Genomic DNA, 27,552 nt, shown 5'->3' on the forward strand with positions numbered 1-27,552 from the left:
GCTTCCAAAAGGATTCTCATCTTGCCCATCTAACATCTTTAGCAACTAGACGGTACCCAAGAGCAACCAGTGCTTTGATACCAATTTTTGTGCTAGGATAACACTAAACCAATTAAAACCAACTGAAGCTAACCCACAGGAAATATATCAAATGAAAGGCAAGAACAAAATATAAAAGACACCAATATTTTAACGAGGTTTCTCAACAGCCAATGTAACTGGAGTACGTCCTCGGAGCAGTAGGAGCTCACCCAATAATCCACTATTAACCAAATAGGAGTTTATAAAGTGTTGACAATCTCACAACCCAAAACCAAAAGTTCGCACTCACCAAAGAAATAAATAGAGAAGGAAATATAATGAATAATTTCCTCTTTATACAAAACTCAAAGTTAATACAACAAATACAACTTTGATGGAGTGAGAACTAACCAAAGAGAAGAGCACCTTCTTCTTCTCTTCAAAGTGGGGCTGCGGCACAACCTTTTCTTTTTCTTCTCTGCTGCTCAAAAACAAAGGTAGCTACTGCTGCCAATTAAAACCCTAGCCACACCCGTGGCTTTTCAAATGGGCTAAATAAAAGGCCCACTTAATGGGCTAGTGAGTTTAACTTAAGGCCCAATGTAATTTGGCCATAAATTCAACAGTTTTGCCTTACAAATGTCATCAAGCAATTAGGAAAAATATGTGAAGCAAAATCAGTTGTTTCAAATTTCATATTTAATTTTCGGGTGTCTGTGATTCAACAGAGATGCGAAGTCTCAATCACTACCAAGGAGTCTTGGTGATGAACTGGGAGATGGTGCCATGTGAACCTTCAAATGCTAATGTCTCGAAGACCAGTCATGCCAACTGCTAGAGATTTTCCGACACATCGATCGTCTTATCAGTTTGGACATGAAACAAAAGAAGCAAAGATAGCAAGTGGTATAGAAAACTTGGAGCTATGAAAGAGTACTTCATGAACAAATGCATGTTGAATTGGTAACCTGCAGAATAAGATGACTGTCAATGTGATTTTGAATGAACTATTGTCTCTCTTCATTGGGTTCAAGCTGGTGCCTTATCACCAATTATTTCAGATAAAAGATGGCTTTTGGCATGTACCAATTTATCTATATATAGATACATATGATAAGACTTGGGAGCAAAGCAACACAAAGTCTTCTAAATCAAAACTCCCAAGCATCTCTAAGCTCTATTTTTTTTCACAAAATTGAAATCTCCATTGTTGGTTTTCTAATCTAGAAAATCAAAACAATGAGTTTCTGATTGCCTGGCATCGTTCATGCTAAGAAAAACCAAGTTCCTTCAAAGGCCTTGTATGTTCCTAAAGGCTATTTTGCTGTCCGTGTTGGGGAGTGCCAAAAGAAGCGGTATGTGATTCCACTATCATAGTTGAAGCAACCTTCATTCCAAGATTTGTTAAGTCGAGCTGAAGAAGAATTCGGGTTTGATCATCTCATGGGTGCTATCACAATCCCGTTCTGTGAAGATACCTTCCTTGATCTCACATCTTACTTCAGTGTATGAGCTTTAGGCTGCTAACATATATTTTACAGCACAGTTTTAACACCCGTTGCTGCAGAGGTATAACGACTTGCTAACTCGGATAAATTTTTGGATGCAAATATCACATCTTCTGAGATCTTCAGTTGGAAGAGGCTTCTGATAATTCCATGGGCTCCAATTCCAAACCGCTTGAGAGCTGATGATCAAAATGGCCAGCCCAGCGAACTTAACTTCAATGACACCAAGCCAAGAATGTCATATGAAGTTGAAAGATATCAAGAATGTTTATTGAAAATCCTTTGTACTTATTACTTGTTCTGCAAAGATAATTGATATTATACCTTTTTTTTTTGTTCATTTTCACTTTCTTATTATTTTGTACTGACCGAGCAATATCACTAATGCTACTTACTAATCATATATTTCGTTGTTGATTTCCAAATGAACGGCTAATGAGGTTGTAACAATGAAATGAATACTTGTGAAGCACCCACTAGATGTGGAGACATTTTTCAGTGAGCCAGAAATATGGGGGTACATTAAGTGTGATAATACAATTGGTTATAAATTAAAAAAAAAAAACAAAAATCTCTAACGACTTATATTATGACACATGATGTACTGGAGTGTGTTCCCGACACTTTGAAAAGTTTCTCCCAAATATGAGGATTCACTCTATTAAGCCACAGCATTGTCTTTAAAGCTGCTAATTTAGATGGACGACGTCCACAACAATTATTTTATTAATCAGTGTGCAGGCTTTGATACCATCAACATGAGCCATGACCAAAGGAAGCGCATGCCACTTCTGCCTATAACCACCTAAGTCCAATACCTTGAGTGAGTCGGGCTCCATGGAAGTAGGGTTACGGGATAGGCTTTACGACTGCACCGGTGGGTGTAAATGAACCGAGTAATAAGGTGCTCAAACTCGGTTCCTAGAAATTATTCGAATCTAGGCTCAAACTCGAAAAATGATTATAGATTCATAAATGTAAGCTCAAACATGGCTTGAATGATTTTTTTTTTTTTGTTAAGCTCGAGCTCAGCTTATTTGTAATTAAGCTCGAACTTTTGTTTGTATCGACTTAATGAAAATTAAAAATTATTAAAAGTAAAAGAAATAGAAAAATATATATAATAATAAGCTAAGTTCTTTAAAATGAGAGCATGCCCACCACAAAAAAAATAAAAATATCAGGTCCAAATACTAAAACTGTCTTTCGGACTTTGTCTAGTTGTAACATACGTATATCATACCAACGCACATATATTTAAGATATAAATTAATATAACTAATTCTGAAAGAGGTGAATTACAAGCAAAAAGATCTATAATATAGGTAGCTAAAAACAATTTATCTCTGACATAGGTAGATTTTGGACAAAGCAAAGATGTTATATAAATCGATAAATATAAGTAATCTACGATACAGGTATATTAAATAAATAAATGTGATAAAGCGGTCGAAGGGACTTAATTCCGAGTATTTATTTTATGATTTATGATATTACAACTAACATCTAATAAGATAAATTTATTAATTGATGTGGTATTGTTGACCCTTAAAACTACCAAGCCTACGTGGTGCACATGCCGAGTAACTAATAAGCGAACTACGTCATTCGATTGTGTGTGGGGCGTGTCAACTCGACGGCCGAGTTCGCCCAGAAAGTAAAATATGTTGATGTGGCGTTGGGCGTGCTGTTGACTTCTTGATCTTGCAATTGCGGCCGAGGAAGGAACACGTCTCGACCTTTGGGTTCTAGAGCCCGAAGACAAGGCTGCTAGTTCTTTGAAGTTCACAAATTGTCGGCACCAGGTTCGGTCTCGGTAATTATATTCGTGAGAGTATAAGTACGTCGAATTGGTACCAAATTGTATGAACATAAATACTCGAAAAAGATAAATATCTTGATTGTAGATGTGATTCGACCGTTAGAATGCCGAACTCTAAAATGTACTTGCGAATATCCAATCATAAAACTCGGCTTTCAATGTGCTGAGCCTAGTAACCTGATAACACCTTACTTCGCCGAGAAGGCTGATGAGATAACCTCTACCAACAAGGACTTGGAAATCCTTATCGACCGAGACTGGGATAAACAACCAGTTGGCCTCGAAGCAGTGCTGTTTATCCAAACTGAAGGTGCTCCTCGGTCGGCTGATTTTACGGCTTCAGTGCTGTCTATCCAAAGTGAAGATGTCGCCGGTTGCCTTCACAATGCTGTTTATCCAAACTGAAGATGTGTTGGCGGGAAGAAAGGGGAAGAAGAAAAATTCTCAGGGTTGTTGAGAAGCTTTGCGCAGGGCAATTTGTGTGTTGATTTGAAGGGGGTTGAATGATGCATTCCCTTCTATATTTATAGCAGCGCACCCCCTTCATGGTGGAACTAGAACTGCACTCGGATTAGAACTCCTCAACCCAATCTGATTAGGTTTTGGCCAATCCTAACCCCAATAGGACTTTGAACCAACCTCCTTAACGATCTAGGTTCATCTCCTAATTTTAAGCATCTTCAGCCTTAAGACTTCTTGTTGCACTAGGGTTTGACTACCTCATCGTTGTCTAATCCTCCTCGCAACAGGATTCAGCCGACCTTGACCGGACAACCCATGATAAAATTCTAGATGAATACTACTAGGCCGAGAATAATTCTAGGCTTGGCCCAAAATATTATTTTGGGCCCAAACTAGTATATACATATATCACTTGCCACATGAGATTGATATACAAATATGGTACAAAAATGTGGTTTCTCTAACATTTTCCTTCTTTATCACAAACTTAACAAAAAGAATATAGTTCCAAACTAGCCTTGTTTCTCTTGACAATTTCATATGTGGTTCAATATCCTAGCGGAAGGATATTGGATTCCCAGTTTTCCATGCTTGCTTCCCAAAAAAAACCCTTCCCACTCCTGTTAATAATAATAATAATAATAAAATTTTACAAAAAAATTGACAAAATTTTTATTTTTTTATTTTTTTTAACTCTCAATGGAAAGTGCCTTTCTTGACAACAAGCATCTTAGGATTCATAATAGTAAAGGCAAATCCCTCCCAAAAGTAACCTTAATCCGATTATTAATAAATTTTTCTCTCCTAATATAAACCTTAATTTTGGAATTTTTTTTTACAAATGATCATATAGGGCAAATCCCTTTAGACAAACCTTAAATCAGTTGATTCGTCAGATCAAATAAGAAACATTTTGATGCTCAGAATAATGGATACGTGAACGAACGGAATTAAGTAGATGCGGAATTTTTTTTATATATTAAAGAAGCTATGAATATTGCTAAAGTCTCCATTTACATGCATAACCGATCTGCGGAGACAATAATTCTCCCTCCTCAATCGAAAAAAAAGTGTAAATATTCCATTGCACAAAATTGTGTGACAATCACAGAGTTCATGTAATTGTTCTCCATTAACCAATCTCATAATGCTTTCAAGCTAGAAATAAGATCAAGGAAGGCATCTTGTCTGCAGGGAATTGTTAGACCGCCCATTGGGTGATCAAATCCGAATTCTTCTTCAGCCGCACTTAGCAAGTCTTGAAATGCAGGCTGGTTGAGGAATGATATAGGAACAACAAACCGCTGCTTCTCACTCTCGCCAACATAAACTGGAAAATAACCTTTTGGGACATCAGCTAAATTATTCGAAGCTCCTTGACTTGAATTTGAAAGAGAACGCTGAAGAAGTTTCTTGGCAGGAATTACAGATGGAAGACGGAACCCCATTGTTGTAAATTGTGATTGTAAAGACTAGTAGTCGAGTTTATAAAAACTTGAAGAAGATCACAAGGAGTTTGTGGAACAACTTTACTTGAGAAGTTGTAGATTTATTATTTGGTGGTTATTAACCAATGCAGTCATATGGTATTTATAGTTGACAAGCCTTGTAGAATATCCTCTACTGAAGAAAATATATGGTGAAGACAATCCGGATGGGGTATTGAAGGGAACAAGAGCTCATGAGGGATCACATGGTTTTGTCTTCCCATCAAGCCTTTGAGCAAAATATGTGGATCAAATTTACTATTTCTCTTTCCATCACATATTTTTGTTTGTTAGGCAGATATGAAGTGTCAATCACTACCAATTAGGAGTCTTGGTGATGAAATGGAAGACAGACGCATGTGAACTTCGATCAAATGCTAATGTCTCTTACCAATCCCAATTCAATTGCCTCAAGACCACTCACACAAACTACTTGAGATATTGTCCGCCACATCGCCTTTTGTTTGTTTGGACATGAAAAACAAGAAGTAAGTAGTTAGAACCTGGTTTCGAAAACTTGCATTTCTGTCTCTGAATTTTTAGGCGTATACTTATCCTTCCAAAAGGATTCAGATATTTATTTTAGGTTTAACCTGAATGCCTAAGTAGTTATATAGGCAAGTCCATGTGATTTTGCTTGAGATGATGTTGCTTCATTGGGTCCATCCTGATGGCTTAACACCAACATTTAGAATTTGGATATGGTCATCCCGTGGGTGCTATCACAATTCCAGCAATGAAGTAGGTCTTGACTGTTGGATTGATTATTCATTGAATGATGACTAATATCACATCTTCTCTGATGGTAGAGGCTTTTCATAATTCATGAGCTACAACTTCAAACCACTTGAGAGTTATAAACAATTTTATTATAAATCCCATTACTCAAATGTAATTAGTTGTTTTGCAAAGATAGTTGAGAATGTGTACTTTTCCTTGTTCATTTTCACTTCTTTTTTTTTTTTAATTTTTTTTAACTATTTGCTGAAAAATACAAATCTCTAAAATATGTAGAGCATACAACAATACCCAGATCAAAATGCTTAATTGAAGGGAAAACAGCAGTCCAAAATGTGCTGTGACATATAGTAAAGTAAAGAAACATTATACATATGCATCATTCGATGAAACTGTCCAAATTAAAACGCTTAAGGGGTTTACACATATAATCCCGGGGGAATATCACAATTTAGAGAAAAAACACTTCACACCAATACATCAGAGAAATTCAACACTTTAGAGCAAGACAAGTAGATAGATGGTGGGTTTTTTTTTTTCTTTTCCCAATTGAGCTCTTGAGGTGCTTTTGGAGCTTCAACTTATTTCATAATTTGTCCCATTCCATGACTGTTTTCACGTGTGTATTTGCTCATGTGAAATTTCACAAACAAATATTTTCGTGCTTCCAAATTTTTTTCTCTATGTAGTGAGTTTGAATGGAAGGACGGATAGTGGGCTCTGAGAGAGGGTCGAACCCTATCTATGCCTACTGGTCCGGGGGTGGATGCTTTGCATCGTATTCCGATGAGCTAATATTGTCTAGTTCTGTATTTTATTATGAAATAAGTACACTCCTTTGTGGCATAAAATGAAGCCATGATTTTTCATTTTGTTCTTCAAATAATGTTAGGCCAAAACTGTTTATTAGGTATTCTCAGAGCAACTAAAAGAGATCCTAAAGGAATAATCAATCAGAGCGGAATCTGAAGAACAACTATTCCAATTTCCTCTTCGATCTTCTCTATAACAAAACATTTATAACTGAAAAGGATCTCAATTACCACCTAAGTTAAGCTGCAAAAGCTACTAGGCTTTGGATGTTAAAATATAGAAGGTATCATAAGATTGATAATAGTCAACCTTTTTTTCGAAAAGAAATTTCGTTAGTGAAAAGTTTACGTACAAGATAGAAGGTACCATAGATTATAAATATGTTGTATTGAAAAACCTTTATGATTAAATCAAACGATTCATCACACGAGCATGAAATATTTTGATGCGGGAAATTTTATTTGAACCCATCTAACCTATTTCTACACCCAACTTACTCTCTTCACCCATATTGTTTTTTTTTTATTAAAGAATTAATATCTCTTTAAACCCAAATTTATTACCTAAACTACCCTCTCAAACCGAATTCAAAATGTAAAATTATCTTTACACCCATTTCCTTTATAAAATAACATCTCTAATTGAATGTATTTTTTTTTTTTTCCAAAGAGGTGCCCTTTGCCCCTCTATAATTGCATATGCTGTATAGGACTAGCATTTCCATGGCTGCTTTTTATCTTTCTGCTACCACAACCCATCCATGGACTTGGGATCCAAGAGATCATTCCTTGGACTTGAATTTGCCAAGAGAATGTTATGCAAGCTCCAGTTCAGTTCTTTTTAAATCGAGCATTTTCATGTTCTTTTTAAGAAACTTTGAGGTGACATAGGGTTGGGAGTTTTATTGCTATGTTAATAAACAAATAAACAAATTGGAGCTATTTCGAATAAAAAAGGTGCAAGACATGCCACCCGCTAGTTCGTGGTTAAGGTTGAGCAATCTTTATTTGTACCAAGAATCAAGTTTTATGTCCTTGCACTACCAATCAAAAGTCCTTGCATTGGTGTTTTGGGACGCATACAGACGGCAGAGAAAAACAAATACAATATAATATAAAAATTATGAAATTTAATCCAAAGAAGAAGCAAACAAACAAAATATCCGTAAATCGAGTCATACCTTGGTTGGAGGATTAAAAACTTAAAAATCACCATCCATCAATAGAAAATCTTGTTTTCCTCTATCAAAGCTATTAGGGTTTTAGTCGGAATGGACGTAGGATAAACAAAGGGTGATGCTAGGGTTTAATTAGAGTATGTGGGTCTATTGATAAATTTGATTTTTATTATTAATTTGATTTTGTACTTAATAGTAACTATGCAATAGTGTAAAATAGACAATTAACATTTAAAATTTAAGTTGAGTGTAGAAAGAGGTTAGATGAGTTTAAATAAAATTTCCCTTTTGATGCTTGTAAACAGAAGACCAAAAATGAGGCAAATAAAACGTGGTAAAGATAACAGTTAGTAAAGGGAAATTTTATTTGAACCCATGTAACCTCTCTCTACACCCAACTTAAACTGTAAATATGAATTACTTTATTACCTTATTGCATAATTACCATAAAGTACAAGATAAAACTAATAATAAAAATGATTATAAACCCACACCCAATAATCAAACCTAACCATCACCATCACGTATCATTCTTCTACGTTCTATTATGACAAAAATCATAAGACACTCTCATAGTGAAAAACAAGCCTTTTTGTACGGATGGATAGTAATTTTGAACTATTGACAATCTATACCAAACCAACTACCCCTTCTCCTATACCCAGCTAAAATGGAAATGCATGGAGTTGACGGGAAAGGGAAGGAGTTTTCTCTTCCTTTTCTATACAAAGGAAGAATGGAGGGGTGTGGCGTACATGCAGTCCCATCATATTCAATCCCTTAAAAATTGGACAGATTTGAGGGAAGAAACAAATAAATTTTTTAATAAAGTTTAATGCAAGCTCAAATTGTAAACATGGGAACATAAACTTGTATGCAGCACATATGATGCATGTGAGAGTCTAATTTCAAAAACATCTTTAACAACTTAAGTCTTTAAATTATACCCAAGATATGTCAAATAAGAACATGCATTGTGCTACAATTAATTATATTAGAAACTAGCTCTTGTAGTGAAACGAATGATTCAGTAGCAATTCAAGGACTCCCCTCAACAAATCTAATGAGAAAATTGACCAATACTATCAAGTCCCGACAAATATAAACTAAGTTGAGAGAGCAATGCTATAAAGGGTGATAGAGACTCCATCAAGAGTAACTGTTGGAAGGTGAGAGTGTTGGAGAAGAGAATGCTTTGATTTTTTAGTTTTTTATTTTTCATATGGGTGTAAAAGATAAATTTACATATTGAATTGGGTTTGTAAGGGTAGTTTAGATAGTAAATTTGGGTTTCAAGAGATATTGATAGTTTAATTAAAAATAATATGGGTGTAAAGAGTGAGTTGGGTGTAAAGAGAGGTTAAATGAGTTTAAATAAAATTTGTAAGCGGCCAGTACGTGGATACAGAGCTGTAAAGATAACAGTTGGTAAAATTGTTGTAAGCGGCCAGTATGTGGAAACAGAGCTGTGTATAGTATGGATAATGGATAAACGATCGAAGATGAGCAAAAGAAATATAAGCATCCAATTAAAAGTTGCTAGATTTTTACATAATTCAGGGAGACATTTGATTCACTCCCCAATAAAAAAAATAGTTACAGAATGTATTGTCAACATTACAAAATTCTTCCAACCAGTTAATTTCGTGTAATATGGAGACTTTCATTATGTAATCTCACAAACCATTCAAGCGAGAAGTGAGATCAAGGAAGGCATCTTGTCTGCAGGGAATTGTTAGACCACCCATTGGATGATCAAACCCGAATTCTTCTTCAGCCTCCTTTAGCAAGTCTTGAAATTCTTGCTCATTAAGGAATGATACTGGAATTACAAATCTCTGCTTTTCTCTCTCACCAACATAAACTGCAAAATAACCTTTTGGGACATCTGCTAAATTTGAAGCTCCTCTGGTTGTATTTGAAAAAGATCGTCGAAGAAGTTTCTTAGCAGGAATTACAGCTGGAAGACGGAAACCCATTGTTGTAAATCTCAAGATACAAAAGTAGAAGAAAATCTCAAAGATCAAAAGAAGAAAATGTTTACCAAAAAAACAAAAACGTAGAAGAAAATCTCAAAGAACTTGCAGAACAAGGAAAACTATAGTACTTGAGATGTTTTAGATTTGAGAGTTTGTAGACTTGTATTTCGTTGTTATAAAACGAGCCAGTCATATGGGTATATATACTTGAATGGTCGGGTAGGATTCTTCTCTTGAAAGAAATATATGGTGCAAACACAGACAACCTGATTTTTTTTTGGGGGGGGGGGGGGGGGGGGGGGGGGGGTGGTGTGGGGGAGTTGTGTATAGATGGGAAAAGGGCTGATGAGTGATCACATGGTTTTGTCTTCCAAATATCATCAAGCAATTAGGAAAAATATGTGGAGCAAATCAACCAATATGAAGTCTCAATCACTACCAACGAGTGTTGTTGATGAATTGGATGACAAAGCCATGTGGATTTTGCTGAAATGCTTATGTCTTGCAAATCCCCACTCCATTTATTGATGGACCAGTCGCACCAACTACTAGAGATTTTCCAACACGTCGATTGTCTTATCATCAGCTTGGACATGAAATAAAAGAAACAAAGATAGCAAGTGGTGAAGAAATCTTGGAGCTATGAAAGAGTACTTCATTCACAAATGCATGTTGAATTGGTCACCTGCAGAATAAAATGCCTGTCTCAAGTATGTCCCTGATTTTTTAGGGTAATATCCCTCCCAAAAGATTTTAGTTATTTTGGTTTTAATAGACGTCCATGTGATTTTGAATGAATTATTGTCTCTCTTCATTTGTTCATGCTGGTGCCTTGGATGGCTTTTGGCATATACCAATTTATCCATATATACTTACATATGACATGACTAAGGAGCAAAGCAACACAGTCTTCTAATGCTCAACTCCCAAGCATCTCTAAGCTCTCTTTTTTCATAAGTTAATTGAGATCCCCATTAGTTTTTTAATATAGAAATTTAAAACAATGGGTTTCCGATTGCCTGGCATCGTTTATGTTAAGAAAAACCAAGTTCCTTCAATGGCCTTTTATGTTCCTAAAGGCTGTTTTGGCTGTACGTTGGGGAGGGCCAAAAGAAGCGGTATGTGATTCTGGTATCATACTTGAACCAACCTTCATTCCAAGAATTTTTAAGTCCAGCTGAAGAAGAATTCGGGTATGATCATCTCATGGGTGCTATCAGAATTGTTAAGTCTAGCTGAAGAAGAATTCGGGTATGATTATCTCATGGGTGCTATTACAATCCCGCGCAGTGAAGATCAGTGGCGAAGGCAGGAATTGCTGGTGGAGGGGCGAAATATAAAAGGGTAGAAGCTTTTGCCTTTGTTTTGTCACGCTCCATAAAAACACATTTAGTTGTGAAAACTCGTCAAACGCTTTCATAGCCCCGCCCGTTTATCCGCATATGGAATACAACAACATATAACCCATAAACATATTCAATGCAACCTTGTCATGTTTCTTCACAAGCCCATGCATTATTTTCTCATATGTTAGTGCTTTAACCTCACAAATGATGAAATTATCAGGTTTTGCATCATTCTCTTGACTCAGATATCATGTTATAGAAGAGATACAAGGTATATTCCTATCAACTATCACTATAGTACCTCCCAAGCGTGGCATTTAAGAAAGAGACAGTTAAGTGGGGTGTTTCGTTAAACATCTTGCTGGCATGACCGAGTGACTCATATAATTTATAAGTATGTCTATTGTGCTCTATTCCCTCACTCAACATTTTAGTAAAATACCTCTTGGCCATCATATACAGGTTGTGGTGCATAATGGCCTTAAATAGAGCCTCACAAGACTTGAAACTTCTCTGCACACGCAATTCCTTCATACTATTAAACAACTTACTAGACTGTTGAATAATGATAGCCTTACTGTAGCCCTCCTTCATGACGTCGTTCTACGTCTTTTTTATCCCAGGACCAAAACGACTTCGTTTTGGCCTAGGTATTTAAAAAAATAAAATGTAGAAGAAGTAGTGAAGCATAAAATGTAGAAGTAGCGAAGCAGATTTCAGCGGCAGTTCAGAGGACCAGAGGGGTGAAATCCTCATTCTCAATTTCCGGCGACTAAAGGGGCAGCCGCCCTCCTTGTATGTATGGCGAAACGTCATCAATGGGACACCCCACCTCAGTCAGCTTGGCAGGTGCCGCTGCTGCTGCAGTTATGGATGCATTTCGAATCACCTGCAGCATCCACCATTGATGTATCCCCATTGGCGAGATATAGACATACCTCAATCACCGGAATTCTTCTTTTGCCACATAAACTTTATTATCATCGTCATTGTTGTTACTGCTCTTAAGTGTGACGATAATGCTGAAACCACTGAACTTTAATTTCTGAGCGTTATAGGAATGCCCGATCCATTTGGAATCCAGGGCTCGCACAAAACGATGCCATTACATAGTCGGCAATGATTCTTTTCCTCCTGAAGATTTGGGAGAAGGGATGGGGAGGGTATTAGTGTTTTAACTTAAGGGTGTATTAGAACTTTTACATTAATTATTAGTTAAATTTGTAAGAATAACAAAAGGTAGGCTAAAAATCATTTCGTGATACAAAATGTGGCTAGCTTTCAAAATTTCCCAATACATTTAAATACTTCCTCATATGTTTCGAAGTGGAAATGAAGTTTACATATACAGGATAAAAGACAAAACTTGACTGCCTTAGCATTAAGATTGGACCTGTGTTGTTTGGACCAAATGTTCATGATATCATCATTTGTCATGTTGATAACTTTTTCTGTCTGCTCAACCCACATTGTGTCATTTCATTGGATGCTCAATTGTGGCCTTTTCTTTATCCAATTTCGATGTTTTCTGAACTGAGGATTCTTTGGATACGACCATATCAAAATTCTTCTTGGGCTCCACACTTGAGTGAGTTCTAAAATGAGGCTTTGCCTTTTTTGGATGATCGGATCCCGTTCACTCATACACTCAAGCGAGAAGTGAGACGAAGGAATGTGTCTTCACTGCAGGGAATTGTGGCTTTATATTCTCAAGAGGGAATCAGAGTTCTCTTGGCGGACAATTCGAGGCAAAAGGAAACCCATGACTCTATATTCTCAAGAGGGCAAAAGAAGAAGCAAAAGATTTTAAAGGACTTGGAAAACACAGAGAAAGTTTGATGCTTATTAGGAAGGTGAAGATTATTTGTTGTTCAGGATGAACTCGGTATAGACGAATAGAGTGCAGAAAATCATTAGGCAGATATAATGATTGGTGAAGAGGCTCTGAGCCGGTAAACAACGAGGGACACACTAGCTTGTGAGCAATCACATGGGTTTGTCATCCTCCGTAACAAAAATCCTCTGAGAGATTTCTCGCGAAACTCTTCCCTACCACATATGGATAATAAACAACAAGGACTACTAAATGTGATTCAATCCCAAGGAATCATGTATGTTAGGTAAGAAGCATATATGATTGAGAAATGGCACTTGTCTATGTGACCACCAATTCAAAATGCCGATTAATTGGACTCATTACTCCAAAAATTCTTAATTAGGTCTGCTAGTAAATTGCATGTGTTGATTGAATGAATGTAACAACTCGTCCCGAATGTTACGGAACATCGAGGGACCCGTTTCCCACTCAACCCCATCCTTTCTGCCACGTGCCACCTTTTCCCCACCCCATACCTTTCGGATCCCTCTCTTCCCTCAGCTCCCTCATTCTGTCACCCCCTTATTCCCGAGAGCACACTCAGCTCCAACCTTCCCTCTTTCTCCCTTTCTCAGTTTGATCTCCCTCGTCCCCCCTTGGAGCTCCTCATCTCTCTTCTTCTTCTCATTCCTCTGCAAGTGTAGAGTGACCGTTGCACGTTGGTAACTAGTGAGAGAACGGGGGGAGATCCGGCGAGTGTGACCACCTTCGATTGGGTGAGTCTCAGACCCCTTTTGTCTATCTCTGGATATTTTCTTTGATTTCTAAAACATATTTATTCGTACTTGGTGAAGGTTTAACTTGAAAACTACTAGGTGGAAACCTCCCCGGATTATGGCGAAGAATGTCGTGACTTCCCGACCAATTCCCGGCCACGGCTGGACCTAAGTATGGTATGATCCTCTTCCTCTCCCTTGTGGCTTCTTTTCCATGGTTTACATCGTTGAGTTTAGTGTAGTTTCGAGGTTGACCGGAGCTTGGGAAGCTCCTATTTTCGTCTCCGTGAAGTTGGTTTGAAAACCGGGTCAAACCGACCCAAACCCGGAAACCAAGACCCACCAACCCAAACCTTTGGGCTGGGCCACCAAGCCCAAGACCCCATCCGAACCCAGCCCTAAAACCCTCTAACCCAAAACCCAAACTAGGCCTTTGGGCCATGGAACCTAGCCCATAGTCTCAGGCCCAAAACCCTCAGATCCAAACCTAGTTATTACTCGGCCCAAGCCCAAAAACAAACCCAACCCAGAACTGGCCCAACCACTACGATCTAGACCCGGATCCGATGGAATATTCAGTTAGGGAATATTCTTTGGAATATTCTGTGTTGACTTTTACGAAATTTGCCCGGGACCCCCCTTAGGGTAATTCGACGTCCTGAATTTGTTTCCAATGTCCATTTTCCCAAATTCAATAGTTATGATAGACTTTTAGTAATTGGTACCTTTATGTGCTTAGGTGCAATTGTTTATGGCATTTCCGTCTTTGCTAGTTTGCACGGCTTTTCGACGGCGAAGTATCTGTGAGTGGACCCCTTCAAAAGTGCATATTTTACCATTAGAAATGCATACATGAAAAACATGATTTATTGGTTATGTTTTATGAAACGTTGATGAGTAAATTGGTTTCACGATTAATGAATTATCATGCTTTATCGACTTTACGTTCCTTGTGGTATATGATTGATGACTATATACATATTTGTGAATGTGATTTTACGATATGACATTTTAGCTGCTGAACTCCGATTAACATATATATATATTAGAAATATTATGCTAGTGTTTTATGTACTTACTTAGTGGTTATTCATACGATTTGCCTATGGGTGAATGTCTTGCCTACGGGTGAATGATACTTTTATATTGGCTTTGGTCGGGTGTTGTAGGAGCCTACAAGTGATTGATATTTATATTGGCTTCGGTCGGGTGCTGTAGGAGCCTATGGGCGATTGATATTTATATTGGCTTCGGCAGGGCGTTTGGTTGGTGCCTACGGGTGGAAGATATTTATATTGGCTATGGCCGAGCGTTTAGTTGGTGCCCACGGGAAGAAGATATATATTGGCTATGGCTGGGTGTTTGGATGGTGCCTACGGGCGGAAGATATTTATATTGGCTTTGGCCAGAAGATATTTATATTGGCTTTGGCTGGGAGATGTAGTGCTTCCTGGCGAATGAAGATATATGTTTATACATATATATATATATATATGCCTTGTGCTACCACTACTGAGCAACCAATATACGATATATGTTTTATGAAAGGTTTTATGGCATACTAGGGTTTTCGGAAAAACCTATTACTTATTATGCTATACGAGTTTTCTAAACTTGGGGGTTAGTACGTTAAAGATTAACTGTTTTAGTATTACTTATATATATCAACTTGGTCTACTCCTGTTTTGTTTTGCGTCCCCTCAAGACCTAGAATCGAGGCGTACAATCCTGGTGTCAAGGCACTCCCGCATTGGCATCTTCGAGTCCCCTCGGTGTAGGACCCATCTCTTTGTTCATTCAATTTTATATTTCCATTCTAGTGTCTCGGTTAATTGTATGCTCTGAATGTGTCCCTAAATTGCATAATCATTGTATTTAAATTTATAAGTGTTTTTTATATTTATTATTTCTCATGCATGTTAGTATGGTTCGTCACCTTCGGGTGTCGACCAGCACGTGCCTACTTTGGTGTTCGGTGGATATCAGGGTCGGGCATGTCAATTTGGTATCAAAGCGTGGTTTGTTCAGAGCATACTTAGGATATTTTGTTACTGTAGTTGTGTGTTGGTCTTGACATCATTTGGGTGTCACGACTTCCGAATTTGGTGCCATTCGACGTAGTTGTGCAAACTTTTCTCTGTTTGAATTTCAACTTTTGGTTGAAATACAAGAATTCATGTCAGGATTGTGTCTTATCGGTGACGAAATGGATTGTTGGACGACTTTCATCATTGGACCGATACTCTGCAACATGTGTTCTTTAGGAATTACGGGCAGAGTTAGATTTATATATGAGTGTTGGGAGACCCTAAATGGTGATGCTATTCTGCAACATGCGTTCCTTAGGAATTGCGGGCCGAGTCATATCTACACAGAAATGTGGTGAAACGGAAAAAAAAGTCCTAAGTGGTTTGAATTCGGAAAACCTGAGTCGGTGATGTCACCATGCGACATGCGTTCCCTAGTAATGACGGGTAGAGTCATATCTTTATGGAAACTGTTCGAAACATTGGAAGTGCGTGTTGGAGAAAGCAAGTAAAATGCTAGTTGTTATGAAGGTTAGTAAGTGTTAGTTTGGTGGGATCGAACCAATGTCCTTTGACTCGTTCCCGCCATGGAAACTCGTGTGGATCCTTAGAACAATTCTCGACAATTGTTTTTTTGATAACCTTCTTGCTTACTCTAACCACGAGGTCAAGTTCATTAAACATCGACAGTCAGATGTACATCAAATTCTTCGAACGTTGTTTTTGTTTAGAGTAAATACTCTTCTTAAGAGATTCTTTGGTAGCAGACGCTATTCTCATCAATTTCCAAAAAAGGATTATGGTGTTGTGATATGTGAAATGTCTTTAGCCTCGTTAAATCCTATCAACAGTTCTTAACTATTATTTGAGCTTAGACCTATTTCCTTTTTAGCTATGAAACCAGTCAATTTCATTGCGATTCTAACAGCGAGCAAAGTTTCTGACAACAAGGTATTGTCTCATCTAACGTAGCTTTTACATGTTTCAAATTTCTATGGTGGTGTATTATTAATGTTGGCTGAACGTTGATGCAGCAGGATTGAGTAATGCGTGTGTCTCTTGACGATTAGAAGGCATCAGGCTTATCTTAATTTCTTTATATTCCTAGTTCGAGATGGGAAGAAATTTCCATGGTTATCCTTTTTAGGTTGTCGAGGACTTATTGGGGATGCGAATAAAGATGGGTGAGTGTCACCATAGATTTCTGTACAAACCATCTTGTACACGTGTTTCGGTATTTGTTGATCAACTCACTCGTTGTATTATCTACCAGTTTGAAAGGATTATACTTTCGAGCACTTGGAAATTTTTTTCATTCTAGACTTCGTTAGACCGACGTATCGATCACCATTGATTTCGACCGTGATCTTAGTTTCACCTCCTTGTACTAGAAGGCATTTTAGTCAACTTTAGGTTCGTGCTTACTTTACGACATTTCGTATCATTTCACTTCATATTTTTTCTATAGCATAGAGACTATTCAAGAAAACCACTCAGATCCGAAAGTTTTAGCCGGAACCATTAGTTATTCAACCACCTATTAACACCTTATCGAGCTAATCATTACCACTAGTGTTTGAATCTCGCTGAGTTTATCATTGTATCAAGTTGTTGTGAATTTTTGGAACGGGAAAAAAGTTTGAGTTCCCGTCTATCAGATTACATTAGACTACTACCTGAGTCAAGTCCGTACTCAACCATCTCGACTTGCGACCACAAAATCAAGTTAGGTACTTACACGTGTTCTTGCATCAAAGTTACGCATTCACTCCAGTTATCATATACTTTAGATTTCTTGGACTTGTTTTGACCCTTAAATTCGTGAGTGTTCACTTAGCTTTCTTGGCTTAGCTATTCGCTAAATCTGAGAGAAATTTTCAATGAATCAGCTTGCTTAGATGTTGTGAATCACATTGTTTTAGTTTTCGGTGTGTCGTCACTTTTGTACCTTTTAGTGACGCGTGTTTCACTTCTAAGTTTTGTGAAGTTTTCATGAAGGCCATGAGTACTAAGTTGTTTGTCTTGTTTCGTATTTTTATTCGTAGACTATTAGACAGTCTAAATGAACTATCTAGATCTTGAAAGACGTGTTGCGTTCTTTTGATTTGTAGTTTCTGAATGATTAGCTTTTGCACCGATCTCTTTTGGAGTAGTTATGATGATAGTTTTATTTTCAGTTCTGTATGGCACTATTTGACACTTGGTTTGCTTGATTATATTAACAGCACTGGTTGGACGGTGGAGTTCTGCAAATTGGTTTTCGGATGTTTGATTTTATGATTTGAGAAATTGTGTGCTTGTGTTGTTGTTGACGTGGGATTGGACAAATTGGTATTTTTGCACCCTTAGGAAATTACTACCTGCTTATCAAGACAACAATGTGTTGTCGATATTGCGGGCGGCCGACTGTAATATCTATGGCATATTTGTTGGTTTCGTTAAGCAAGTGGACAGGTAGACCCGTCTACAATAGCTGTTATTGTTTAGTTATTATTGGGGCTCGACCTAAGGACAGTTAGAGTGCATGACGTTATGAATGCTTGGGCGAGACCCATTTTTCACTTTCGATTTTAAATTTTCAATACAAGTTTTTCAACCTTTATGTTAGTACATATATATTTTGACGTTATTGTATTATACGTACATATTTTTGACCATACGTTATTATACAATTTTGATTTTATATCTTTATGAAGTATGTTTCTACTATTTTGTTGATGGGGGAAGAAAGTAGAAGCTTAAAGGCATGAAAGAAGATTTTGCAACCCGCTCACAACGGTGTGGCATATTCTCTTTGATGCAACCACTCTGATGTGATTTCTTCTTTATACATATATTCTTTCCTATCTTCAAGTACTTTTACATAGTAAGTTATTTTCAAATTTCGGGACGAAATTTTCTTAACGGGGGTAGATTGTAACAACCTGTCCTGAATGTACGAAACGTCGAGGGCGATTTCATAATTCCACTTTGGTTTGAAGGATATTTTGTTTTTGTTGCTTTTAAACCTTAATTAATGTGCCAAGTGGGACCCGTTTCCTACTCAACCCCATCCCTTTTGCCACTTGTCACCTTTTCCCCACAGCATACCTCTCGGATCCCTTTTTTCCCTCACATTCCTCATTCTATCACCCCCTCATTCTCGAGAGCACACTCATGCTCATACCTTTCATTTTCTCCCTCTTTTGCTCTGATCTCCCTTGCCCCCCTCAGAGCTCCTTATCTCTCTCGTTCTTCTCATTCTTCTGCAAGTACAAAGTGATTGTTGCACTTGGTAACCAGCGCAAGATCGGGGGGAGATCTGGCGAGTGTGACCACCTTCGATTGGGTGAGTCTCGGACCTCTTTTATCTACCGATGGATGTTTGCTTTGATTTCTAAAGCATATTTATTGGTACTTGGTGAAGGTTTAACTTGGAAGCTACTCGGGGGAAACCTCCCCTTCTGGCCACGGCTGGACCTAAGTATGGTATGATCCTCTTCCTTTCCTTCGTGGTTTCATTTCCATGGTTTACATCGTCGAGTTTAGCGTAGTTTCGCGGTTGACTGGAGCTTGGAAAGCTTCGGCTTTCATCTCCGTGAAGCCTGTCTGAAAACCGAGTCAAAACGACCTAAACCCAGAAACACAGATCCACTAGCCCAAACCTTTGGGCCGGGCTACCAAGCCCAAGATCCCATCCAAACTGAGCCCTAAACCCTCTAACTTAAAACCCAAACCAGGCCTCTGGGCCTTGGAACCCAGCCTAGAGTCTTAGGCCCAAAACCCTTGGATCCAAACCCAGTTATTATTCGGCCCAAGCCCAGAAACAAACCTAGCCTAGAATCGGCCTAACCCCTGTGACCCAGAGCTGGATCCAGATGTGACCTGGATCTAATGAAATATTTTCTGGAATATTCTTTGTGTTGACTTTTTGTTGACTTTTATGAAATTTGCCCGGGACCCTTCTTAGGGTAATTCGATGTTCTGAATCTGTTTTTGGCCTCCATTTTCCTAAATTCAATAGTTATGATAGAGTTTTATTAATTGGTACCTTTATGTGCTTAGGTGCAATTGTTTATGGCATTTTCGTCTTTGCTAGTTTGCTCGGCTCTTCGACGGCGAAGTATTTGTAAGTGGACCCCTTAAAAAATGCATATTTTACTATTAGAAATGCATACATGAAAAGTATGATTTATTGGTTACGTTTTATGAAACGTTTATGAGTAAATTGGTTTCACGCTTAATGAATTACCATGCTTTATCGACTTTACGTTCCTTGTGATATATATGATTGATGACTATATACATACTTGTGAATGTGATTTTACGATATGACATTTTAGCTACTGAAATACGATTAAGATAGATATATATATTAGAAAAATTATGTTAATGTTTTATGTACTTACTTAGTGGTTATTCATACGATCTGCCTACGGGTGAATGATCTGCATAAGGACGAATGTCCTGCCGAAAACGAATGATGCTGCTTACAGGTGAATGATACTTTTATATTGGCTTTGGTCGGGTGTTATAGGAGCCTATGGGCGATTGCAATTTATATTGGCTTTGGTCGGGTGCTGTAGTAGCCTACGGGCGATTGATATTTATATTGGCTTCGGCCAGGCGTTTGGTTGGTGCCTACGGACGGAAGATATTTATATTGGCTACGGATAGAAGATATATATATATTGGCTACGGCTGGGCATTTGGTTTGTGCCTACGGACGGAAGATATTTATATTGGCTTCGGCCGGAAAATATTTATGTTGGCTTTGGCCGGGAGATGTAGTGCCTTCAGGTGAATGAAGATATATGTTTATATGAAAGGTTTTATGCCTTGTGCTACCACTAGTAAGCAACCTATATACGATATATGTTTTATGAAAGGTTTTATGGCATGCTAGGGTTTTTGGAAAAACCTATTACTTATTATGCTATACGAGTTTTCTAAACCTGAGGGTTAGTACGTTAAGGATTAATTGTTTTAGTATTACTTATATATATCAATTTGGTCCACTAATGTTTTGTTTTGTTCGCCCCCTTAGGACCTAGAATCGAGGCGTACAATCCCAGTATCAAGGCACTCCCGCATTGGCATCTTCGAGTCCCCTCGGTACAGGTCTCGGTTAGTTGTATGCTTTGAATATGTCCCTAAATTGCATAATCATTGTATTTAAATTTATAAGTGTTGTTTATATTTATTATTTCTCATGCATGTTAGTATGGCTTCGTCACCTTCGGATGTCGGCTAGCACGTGCCTACTCTGGTGTTCAGTGGATATTAGGGTTGTGGATATTAGGGTTGGGCGTGTCAATGAAGACACCAACGGCACTCCACATGTCATGGCTCTACCCAAACCAAAACCCACCCGTAGCATGTGGGTTTGTCGTTTCATCAAGTATACCGTCAATCTCAACAAGCTATGGAAGTGTATTCTTTTGTTTTGGCAATATAGAGGATTCAAAGAGGCAGTATAACCAATAAATTGTACTGATTTTAATGTTCGACCACCATTTGAAGCTCAATATCAATGGACCTGAAATAGGAAGTTAGTTGTTTACGGAACTCTTGAAAGAGTAATTTGCAGGAAAAAGTAGATCGATCAGGTGAGGCAATGTTCCTAGGCTGGCTGAGATTTTATGTACGTAAAGTGGTTCATATTGGACATGCAGTAGGTACGTACTGTCGCTAACTTGTACATATTACGTCTGAAACCGTAATACTGATGTCATCAAAAGAAAGCTAATCTGGTTCTGTAAGTAATCGTAGATATATGCGTCTGAAGTCCTGTATTGGATGGAAGTCACAAGGGGATATTCCTATTCACACATCTCTAAAATTTCAAATGCTTTTTGTATTTTGCAGGTCATAAAATTGGTAGGGCATAATGTCCTCCAACAAATATACAGACTCAACTGCTACCAAGTTTTTAAGACTGGGACCGAAGACGCAGTCATGTGATCCTTCAATGCTTATGTCTTTTGTCAATCCAAACATAGTTTCCTGCCATATACAACATTTCCACACAATCCAGATATTTTTTCACTCTTTATCCTTTAATTGGTTTTTCCAGTTTTTATCATTTCCATTTAGTTGGGAAATTTGAATGACTTTATTTGGAAATTTTCAGAAATTTGTCTCCGACAATCCCAGTATTTTTTCTCTAATAAGTTGCACCAACACGGTGAAAACAATCAACCAAGTCAAAGGATTAAATTATCAGATAAAGGAAAATAGTGTAGAAATTCCCCATAATATTTGTATCTAGCGCATATATCTCATAATTTTATTTTGAGAGGGGGCCCATCATTACTACTTGAGGCACCACGGATTTGTATGAAGTACAAAGTATAACTAATTGAATTTCATTTCTTGAGAAAATCTGTTGTCATTGATAATTTAATTATATAGCAGATTACATTGCTATTTTTTTGAGGCACCAAAGCTAGAAGTAATAAAAAAATTAAGACAAGAAATGTTGGAATCAATATCGGTGGGTGAAAAGAAAATAATGGGTTTAAATATGATTACCCCCACACTTGACTGATTGAGCATGTGATAAAGTTGATAACAGTATCAATGTCGTTAGAGTGCATCCCTTGGGCCCGTCGATTTAAAATTTTTAACATGGTATCGAGTCAAGGTTCGGGCTTGTACAAGCATTGTCACCAAGAAGGAAACAAGCTAGGACTCTTAACAGAGAGCCGGCCTCTAAGTTCCATTGAAAACAATGAGAACAAGTCTGGACTCTTAACATAGAGCGGACCTCTGAGTTTCAATTGCCAATATGTAGATCTCCACATGTGAATACTAAATAGGATTACACGTGAGGGGGAGTGTTGGAATCCTACATCGGACCGATCTAAAAATTCCAACAAGAAATTGGATCAGTATATAAATTTTATTTCATATTCCAATATATTTTGCTCAAAAGCAGCAGAGCAGTTTACATTTGATTGACTTAGAGCAGCCAACACATAAAACTAATTGGGTTAATTTAAATTCCCATGTCAACAGCATCTGTCGAAAATTTTTGAGTCATCATTTTTGGAAAGTTGGGTTTTTGGTGATGAATTCTTTGTTTGTCTGCTTCATTAATTTCCTAACTTTCAGCTCACATCACAGGCAGCTTCAGTACCGACGGCTTCACCTCAACACAGGATGTGAGTCGATTCAGTGGATGTTCGACCATAGCCTCTCCTTCATCGTAGCTCAGTGTGTTCCGAAATGAGGATCCTTTTGGACATGAAAGTGGATCACATATTCACTTCTTTAGTGTTCGCTCACACACTTGAGCAGGAAGTGAGATGAAGGAAAGTGCCTTCACTGCAAGGTATTGTGATACCACCCATGGGATGATCATATCCAAATTCCTCTTCGGCTTGACTCAACAAATTTTGGAATAAAGGATCATTCAAGTATGATATTGGAATCACAAACCGCTTCTTCTGTCTCTCCCCAACATACACAGCAAAATAGCCTTTTGGGATATCTAAGGTCTTTAAAGCTGTCTGTTTTGAATTAGATAGAGACCGGACGAGACTTCTCTTCGCGCTAACAATTCCAGGCAACCGGAAACCCATCGATTTATGTTCTCAAGGGGATAAAAGAACTAGAAAAGGAATTCGAAGGACTTGGAAAAAAGAGAAAGCTTTGATATGTTCTTGGGAAGGTAAAGATTGAGTTGCTAATACCATTGTGAACTTGATCATGTGTATATATATAGATGAAAGGGTATGCGAAAAAATCTTATGGTACATGAAAATTATTGGTCAAGAGGAACTGCAAAGAGAAACGATGAGAGAAACTAGCTTATACCCAATCACATGGCTTTGTCTTGCTGCTCACATAACTCCCTACTCCGACAGATTTTTCGGACAGATTCTTGTGTGGAAGCAGGATTCCCTACCTCCTTCGGATAACAGGCAACACAAGAGACCACTACATGTGAATTTTGTTCCAATAGAATTATTTATGCCTGTCAGATAAGAGGCATTTTGCTTCAGACATGCCTGTTAATCACTAATCACGAATTACTTTTCTGGTTAGGCCTTGCTAACGACTGGGTACCCTTTGTTGCATCCACATGTTCTCAAATAATCAATTGCTTGCACACTGGATGTTAAACAAGTGGGCCAACAGTAGTGCATACGTTATGCCCCATCAAACAAAAGTTTGTGGGATAATTTGCATTTCATTGTAAACATGGAATAAATGCTAACTTGGCAAACAAGAATATATGGTGCTATGAAAATCTGGCATGGGGCCTGATGTATAAGAAGGGATGTGACTTTGTCGATTCATCAAAGAGTAAAGGAAGTTCAATATCATTTTGTTTTGCCTCTATGGAATCTAACGAGAAAACCGATCTATTGGAACACTAGAGACAATGAACACTGATGATTCACTATTAGATCAAACACTTTGAATTCAGTCTAAGAAACTAAAGCAAAAATCTGCTAAAGTTATCTAAGTAGATTGAACTCTTGTTTTAGCAACTCCGTTGGCATGCATGTTTCAGAAGATAAATTGATAATAACCGGCTAAAAATTAGTAATTGAATAATCAGACTCTTACCGTTTACCATTTTGTAGGTTGACCGATCATACAAATCAACTTCCGCCACAAGGATTTTGTTCTACGAAATATTTAAAATTTAGGATCTGCCAAAACACATCGGTTTGCACCTATTCCTGCTCACGACCAAACTCAATCCGTGTGTACACATAAGATCTTATTAATTTTTTGAAGAGTGGAGGGATACTTTTTTAAAAGCAGTAGGTATTACGTACATATCTAAATCCCGTTTGATAACAAAGATTATTGTTGTCTTAAGAGCCCTTATCTGTTCCAGTCAAGAAATTATGGACACATATGTCTGAAGCATGTCCTCTACTGTATTCAAAGGAAGTAAGTCGCTCAAATGAAGAAGTAGCTTTTTCTGTCCACTCATCTATCCAAATATTTTCAAGTGGGGTTCCATGTTTGTAGGTTGTCATAAAAATGGTTGTGGCCAAAATGTTCTCCAACAAATATACAGACTCAAAAATAATATCCCAAAACAAGTCATCACAATCTGTACTAAATTTTTCCTCGAGTTTACTCTAAAGTAATAACATGCACGACTAAATATGGCTATCAGGTTTGTATACTAATGCATTGCTTTGGAATTGCTTTTGTTAATATTATTATTTTTCATCATTTAGTACTACGGTCTGTTGGTATACATCTTCTCTTGGAAGTGAGTGGTCCTAGGTTCGAATGTCGTGAATGGCGAATTCGATACTAAATTAGACTATCTATTGTGTGGTTTAGCCGAACTCCCCCTCCCCTTAATGTAAAAATATCAATGTACTAAAAAAATTTATTATTTGTCAAAGAAACAAAAAAAGACGGTACCTGCTCCAAGAAAAAGAATAATTTAGCTACTAATGAAGGCAATCACATCATGAAAAGGAATGAAAAATGAAATGGAGGATAGGAGTTGACGGGAAGATAAGAGAGGGAAAGTTTTGTTTTGATTTTATTTTTCAGTTTTTTAATTATTTTGAAGAGTGAAGCGACTTAATTATTCTCACATGTTGTTCAGATACTTCCCTTTAACAAGAATTGGCACAGAACATATGGAAATCTAGACAATAAGGAGGGAATCGGCTAAAAATGAGTTTGAGTCCTTAATTTTTTAATATAAAAGTTTAGAGAGAAAATCGAAAGCTAATACCGTGTTTGGATGAGAAAATTTAAATCACTAAGGAATTCTAAAATGATGAAATTATAAATTATGGAATGTTGTAGCCTATTTTATCTAACAAAGGGTAAGAGGGCCGGTGGCAAGGAGAAGAGATTGAGAGAGATGTGTATGTAGAATTGTAGGGGAATGTATGTGTTATCCTTCCTACATAGTGCCTTTATTTATAGTAGTAAAAAGGAAAGAATAAATTCCTTCATCCCCAAGGAATACAAGTCGTAATAGGAAAGGATAACTAGAATAAAATCTAATCTCGGATTTACACAATCACACTTAAACTAGAAAAGTTTACAACACTCCCCCTTAAGTGTTTAAAAACTCAAGTAGATTTAGCATCATGTAAAAGTTGTGGAAGTCGACTCGTCGGCACTAATTCTAAGGAACAACGCTTATTCTCAATAAGGTAGGAACTTGCATGAGTCTCATTAAAAAACCCTAAGGCTATGGTAAAAACCCGAGAAGGGACAAAATCCATAGTCTAAGGAAAAATATATGAAAAATGCAAAGTCAAAAGAAACGTCTACAGGATGTTATCATGGATATGACTAGCCCAAGGTGGGTGCCTCATTAAAACCTAGTTAGGTAGAAAAAAACCCAATGGGAAAAATGCTGCTAATCGTAGGGAAAAAGAGTACATTAAGATCAAGCATCTTCAAGATACTCCCCTTGAGTTTGACATAATTCCAAAGAGAAATAGCAATGTTACAACTCAAAAAGTTTAGGCATGCCAATTCCATGAACAAGCTTCTGAAACGTCGTCTTCGGTAGTGATTTGGTGAAGAGGTCGGCCAGATTATCTTGTGAACGATTTGCATGACTTTAATCTTCTAATGCTCTTGTTGTTGATGTGAAAAGAAGAACTTCGGCGCAATGTGCTTGGTGTTGTCTCCTTTGATATAACCCTTCTTGAGCTATTCGATGCATGCTATGTTGTCTTCAAAGATTGTCGTAGGGACATCTACGACGGGATAAACATTGCAGGAGCTTCAAATATGGCCCACTACTGCTCTTAACCAAAAGCATTCCCGTGTTGCTTCAAGTAAGGTGGGAATTCTAGCATCGTTAGATGAAGTGGCAACTAAGATCTATTTAGTTGACCTCCAAGAGATTGCGGTGCCTCTAACGATAAAGATATAACCCGTTTGAGAACACGCTTTGTGCGGATCAGACAAGTATCATGCGTCGACATAATCAACAAGGCGAGAATCGACTCGAGAAGCAGGGGTGCGGCATCACTCGAGGATCCGTAGGGATAGAACAAGACCAAATCTGTAGTACCTTTAAGGTAACAGAATATGTCTTTCACGCCAGTCTAGTGTCTGCGTATTGGTGCATTACTGTACCTTACCAAAAGATTAACAGCGAAGGACATGTTGGGTCTAGTGCATTAAGCTAAGTACAATAAAGGGGCTATCGCACTTAGATAAAGAACTTCAAGCTCCAAAATCTCTTCATCATCCTCATTTGGACGAAAGGGATCCCATTTTGCATCTAGTGATCAAACGACCATAGGAATACTCGAAGGCTTTGCTTTATCCTCATTAAAACGGTGCAACACATTCTGGGTGTAGTTCGATTGATGTACTAAGATTTCATCCGAACATTGCTCTATCTCGAGACTAAGACAGTATCAAGTCTTACCTAGATCTTTCATCTCAAATTCCAACCTCAGGTTCATGTTAGTTCTTGCGAGCTCTTCAAGAGTTTCGATAAGGTTCATGTCATTGATATATACTGCAACAATCACAAATCCAGAATGTGACTTCTTAATGAACACACAAGGGTATAGTTCGTTGTTCACATATCCCTAACTAGTCAAATACTCACTTAGATGGTTATACCACATTCTT

The 27,552-nt window shown here is 37.7% G+C and overlaps 3 protein-coding genes, 2 long non-coding RNA genes and 1 pseudogene across 6 annotated transcripts; 3 read left to right on the plus strand and 3 right to left on the minus strand.

The window, feature by feature from the left end:
• Window positions 1–1,260: 1,260 nt before the first annotated feature.
• LOC148693405 (auxin-responsive protein SAUR21-like) lies at window positions 1,261–1,533 on the plus strand (annotated as a pseudogene).
• Window positions 1,534–4,763: 3,230 nt separating this feature from the next.
• LOC137729798 (auxin-induced protein 15A) lies at window positions 4,764–5,390 on the minus strand. The gene has a single exon (XM_068468821.2). It carries the CDS (start codon window positions 5,259–5,261, stop codon window positions 4,956–4,958), a length of 306 nt encoding a protein of 101 aa, XP_068324922.2. The 5' UTR covers window positions 5,262–5,390; the 3' UTR covers window positions 4,764–4,955.
• A 4,141-nt stretch (window positions 5,391–9,531) lies between these two features.
• Window positions 9,532–10,173, minus strand: LOC137729799 (auxin-induced protein 15A). Its single transcript, XM_068468822.2, has one exon. The coding sequence runs from the start codon at window positions 10,005–10,007 to the stop codon at window positions 9,705–9,707; it is 303 nt and encodes a 100-aa protein (XP_068324923.1). The 5' UTR covers window positions 10,008–10,173; the 3' UTR covers window positions 9,532–9,704.
• A 3,576-nt stretch (window positions 10,174–13,749) lies between these two features.
• Window positions 13,750–21,243, plus strand: LOC137727535 (uncharacterized). Of its 2 annotated transcripts, none has more exons than XR_015952174.1 (4): window positions 13,750–13,945; window positions 14,024–14,122; window positions 20,999–21,078; window positions 21,175–21,243. It is a non-coding gene; the product is annotated as an uncharacterized LOC137727535 (long non-coding RNA). The 2 variants fall into 2 exon arrangements; XR_011067807.2 differs by having other exon boundaries at window positions 20,999–21,072.
• A 4-nt stretch (window positions 21,244–21,247) lies between these two features.
• LOC148693406 (uncharacterized) lies at window positions 21,248–22,006 on the plus strand. Its single transcript, XR_015952175.1, has 2 exons — window positions 21,248–21,629; window positions 21,820–22,006. It is a non-coding gene; the product is annotated as an uncharacterized LOC148693406 (long non-coding RNA).
• Window positions 22,007–22,817: 811 nt separating this feature from the next.
• LOC137729322 (indole-3-acetic acid-induced protein ARG7-like) lies at window positions 22,818–24,167 on the minus strand. The gene has a single exon (XM_068468238.2). The coding sequence runs from the start codon at window positions 23,535–23,537 to the stop codon at window positions 23,238–23,240; it is 300 nt and encodes a 99-aa protein (XP_068324339.1). The 5' UTR covers window positions 23,538–24,167; the 3' UTR covers window positions 22,818–23,237.
• Window positions 24,168–27,552: the final 3,385 nt, after the last annotated feature.

The sequence above is a fragment of the Pyrus communis genome, chromosome 10 (genome assembly GCF_041283825.1).
Source record: "Pyrus communis isolate YQ-2024b chromosome 10, ASM4128382v1, whole genome shotgun sequence".
Classification (NCBI taxonomy): domain Eukaryota; kingdom Viridiplantae; phylum Streptophyta; class Magnoliopsida; order Rosales; family Rosaceae; genus Pyrus; species Pyrus communis.

Bases quoted from the DNA above. Each gene is read 5' to 3' on its own strand.
- LOC137729798 (XM_068468821.2), bottom strand. From the start codon at position 5,261: ATGGGGTTCCGTCTTCCATCTGTAATTCCTGCCAAGAAACTTCTTCAG.
- LOC137729799 (XM_068468822.2), bottom strand. From the start codon at position 10,007: ATGGGTTTCCGTCTTCCAGCTGTAATTCCTGCTAAGAAACTTCTTCGA.
- LOC137729322 (XM_068468238.2), bottom strand. From the start codon at position 23,537: ATGGGTTTCCGGTTGCCTGGAATTGTTAGCGCGAAGAGAAGTCTCGTC.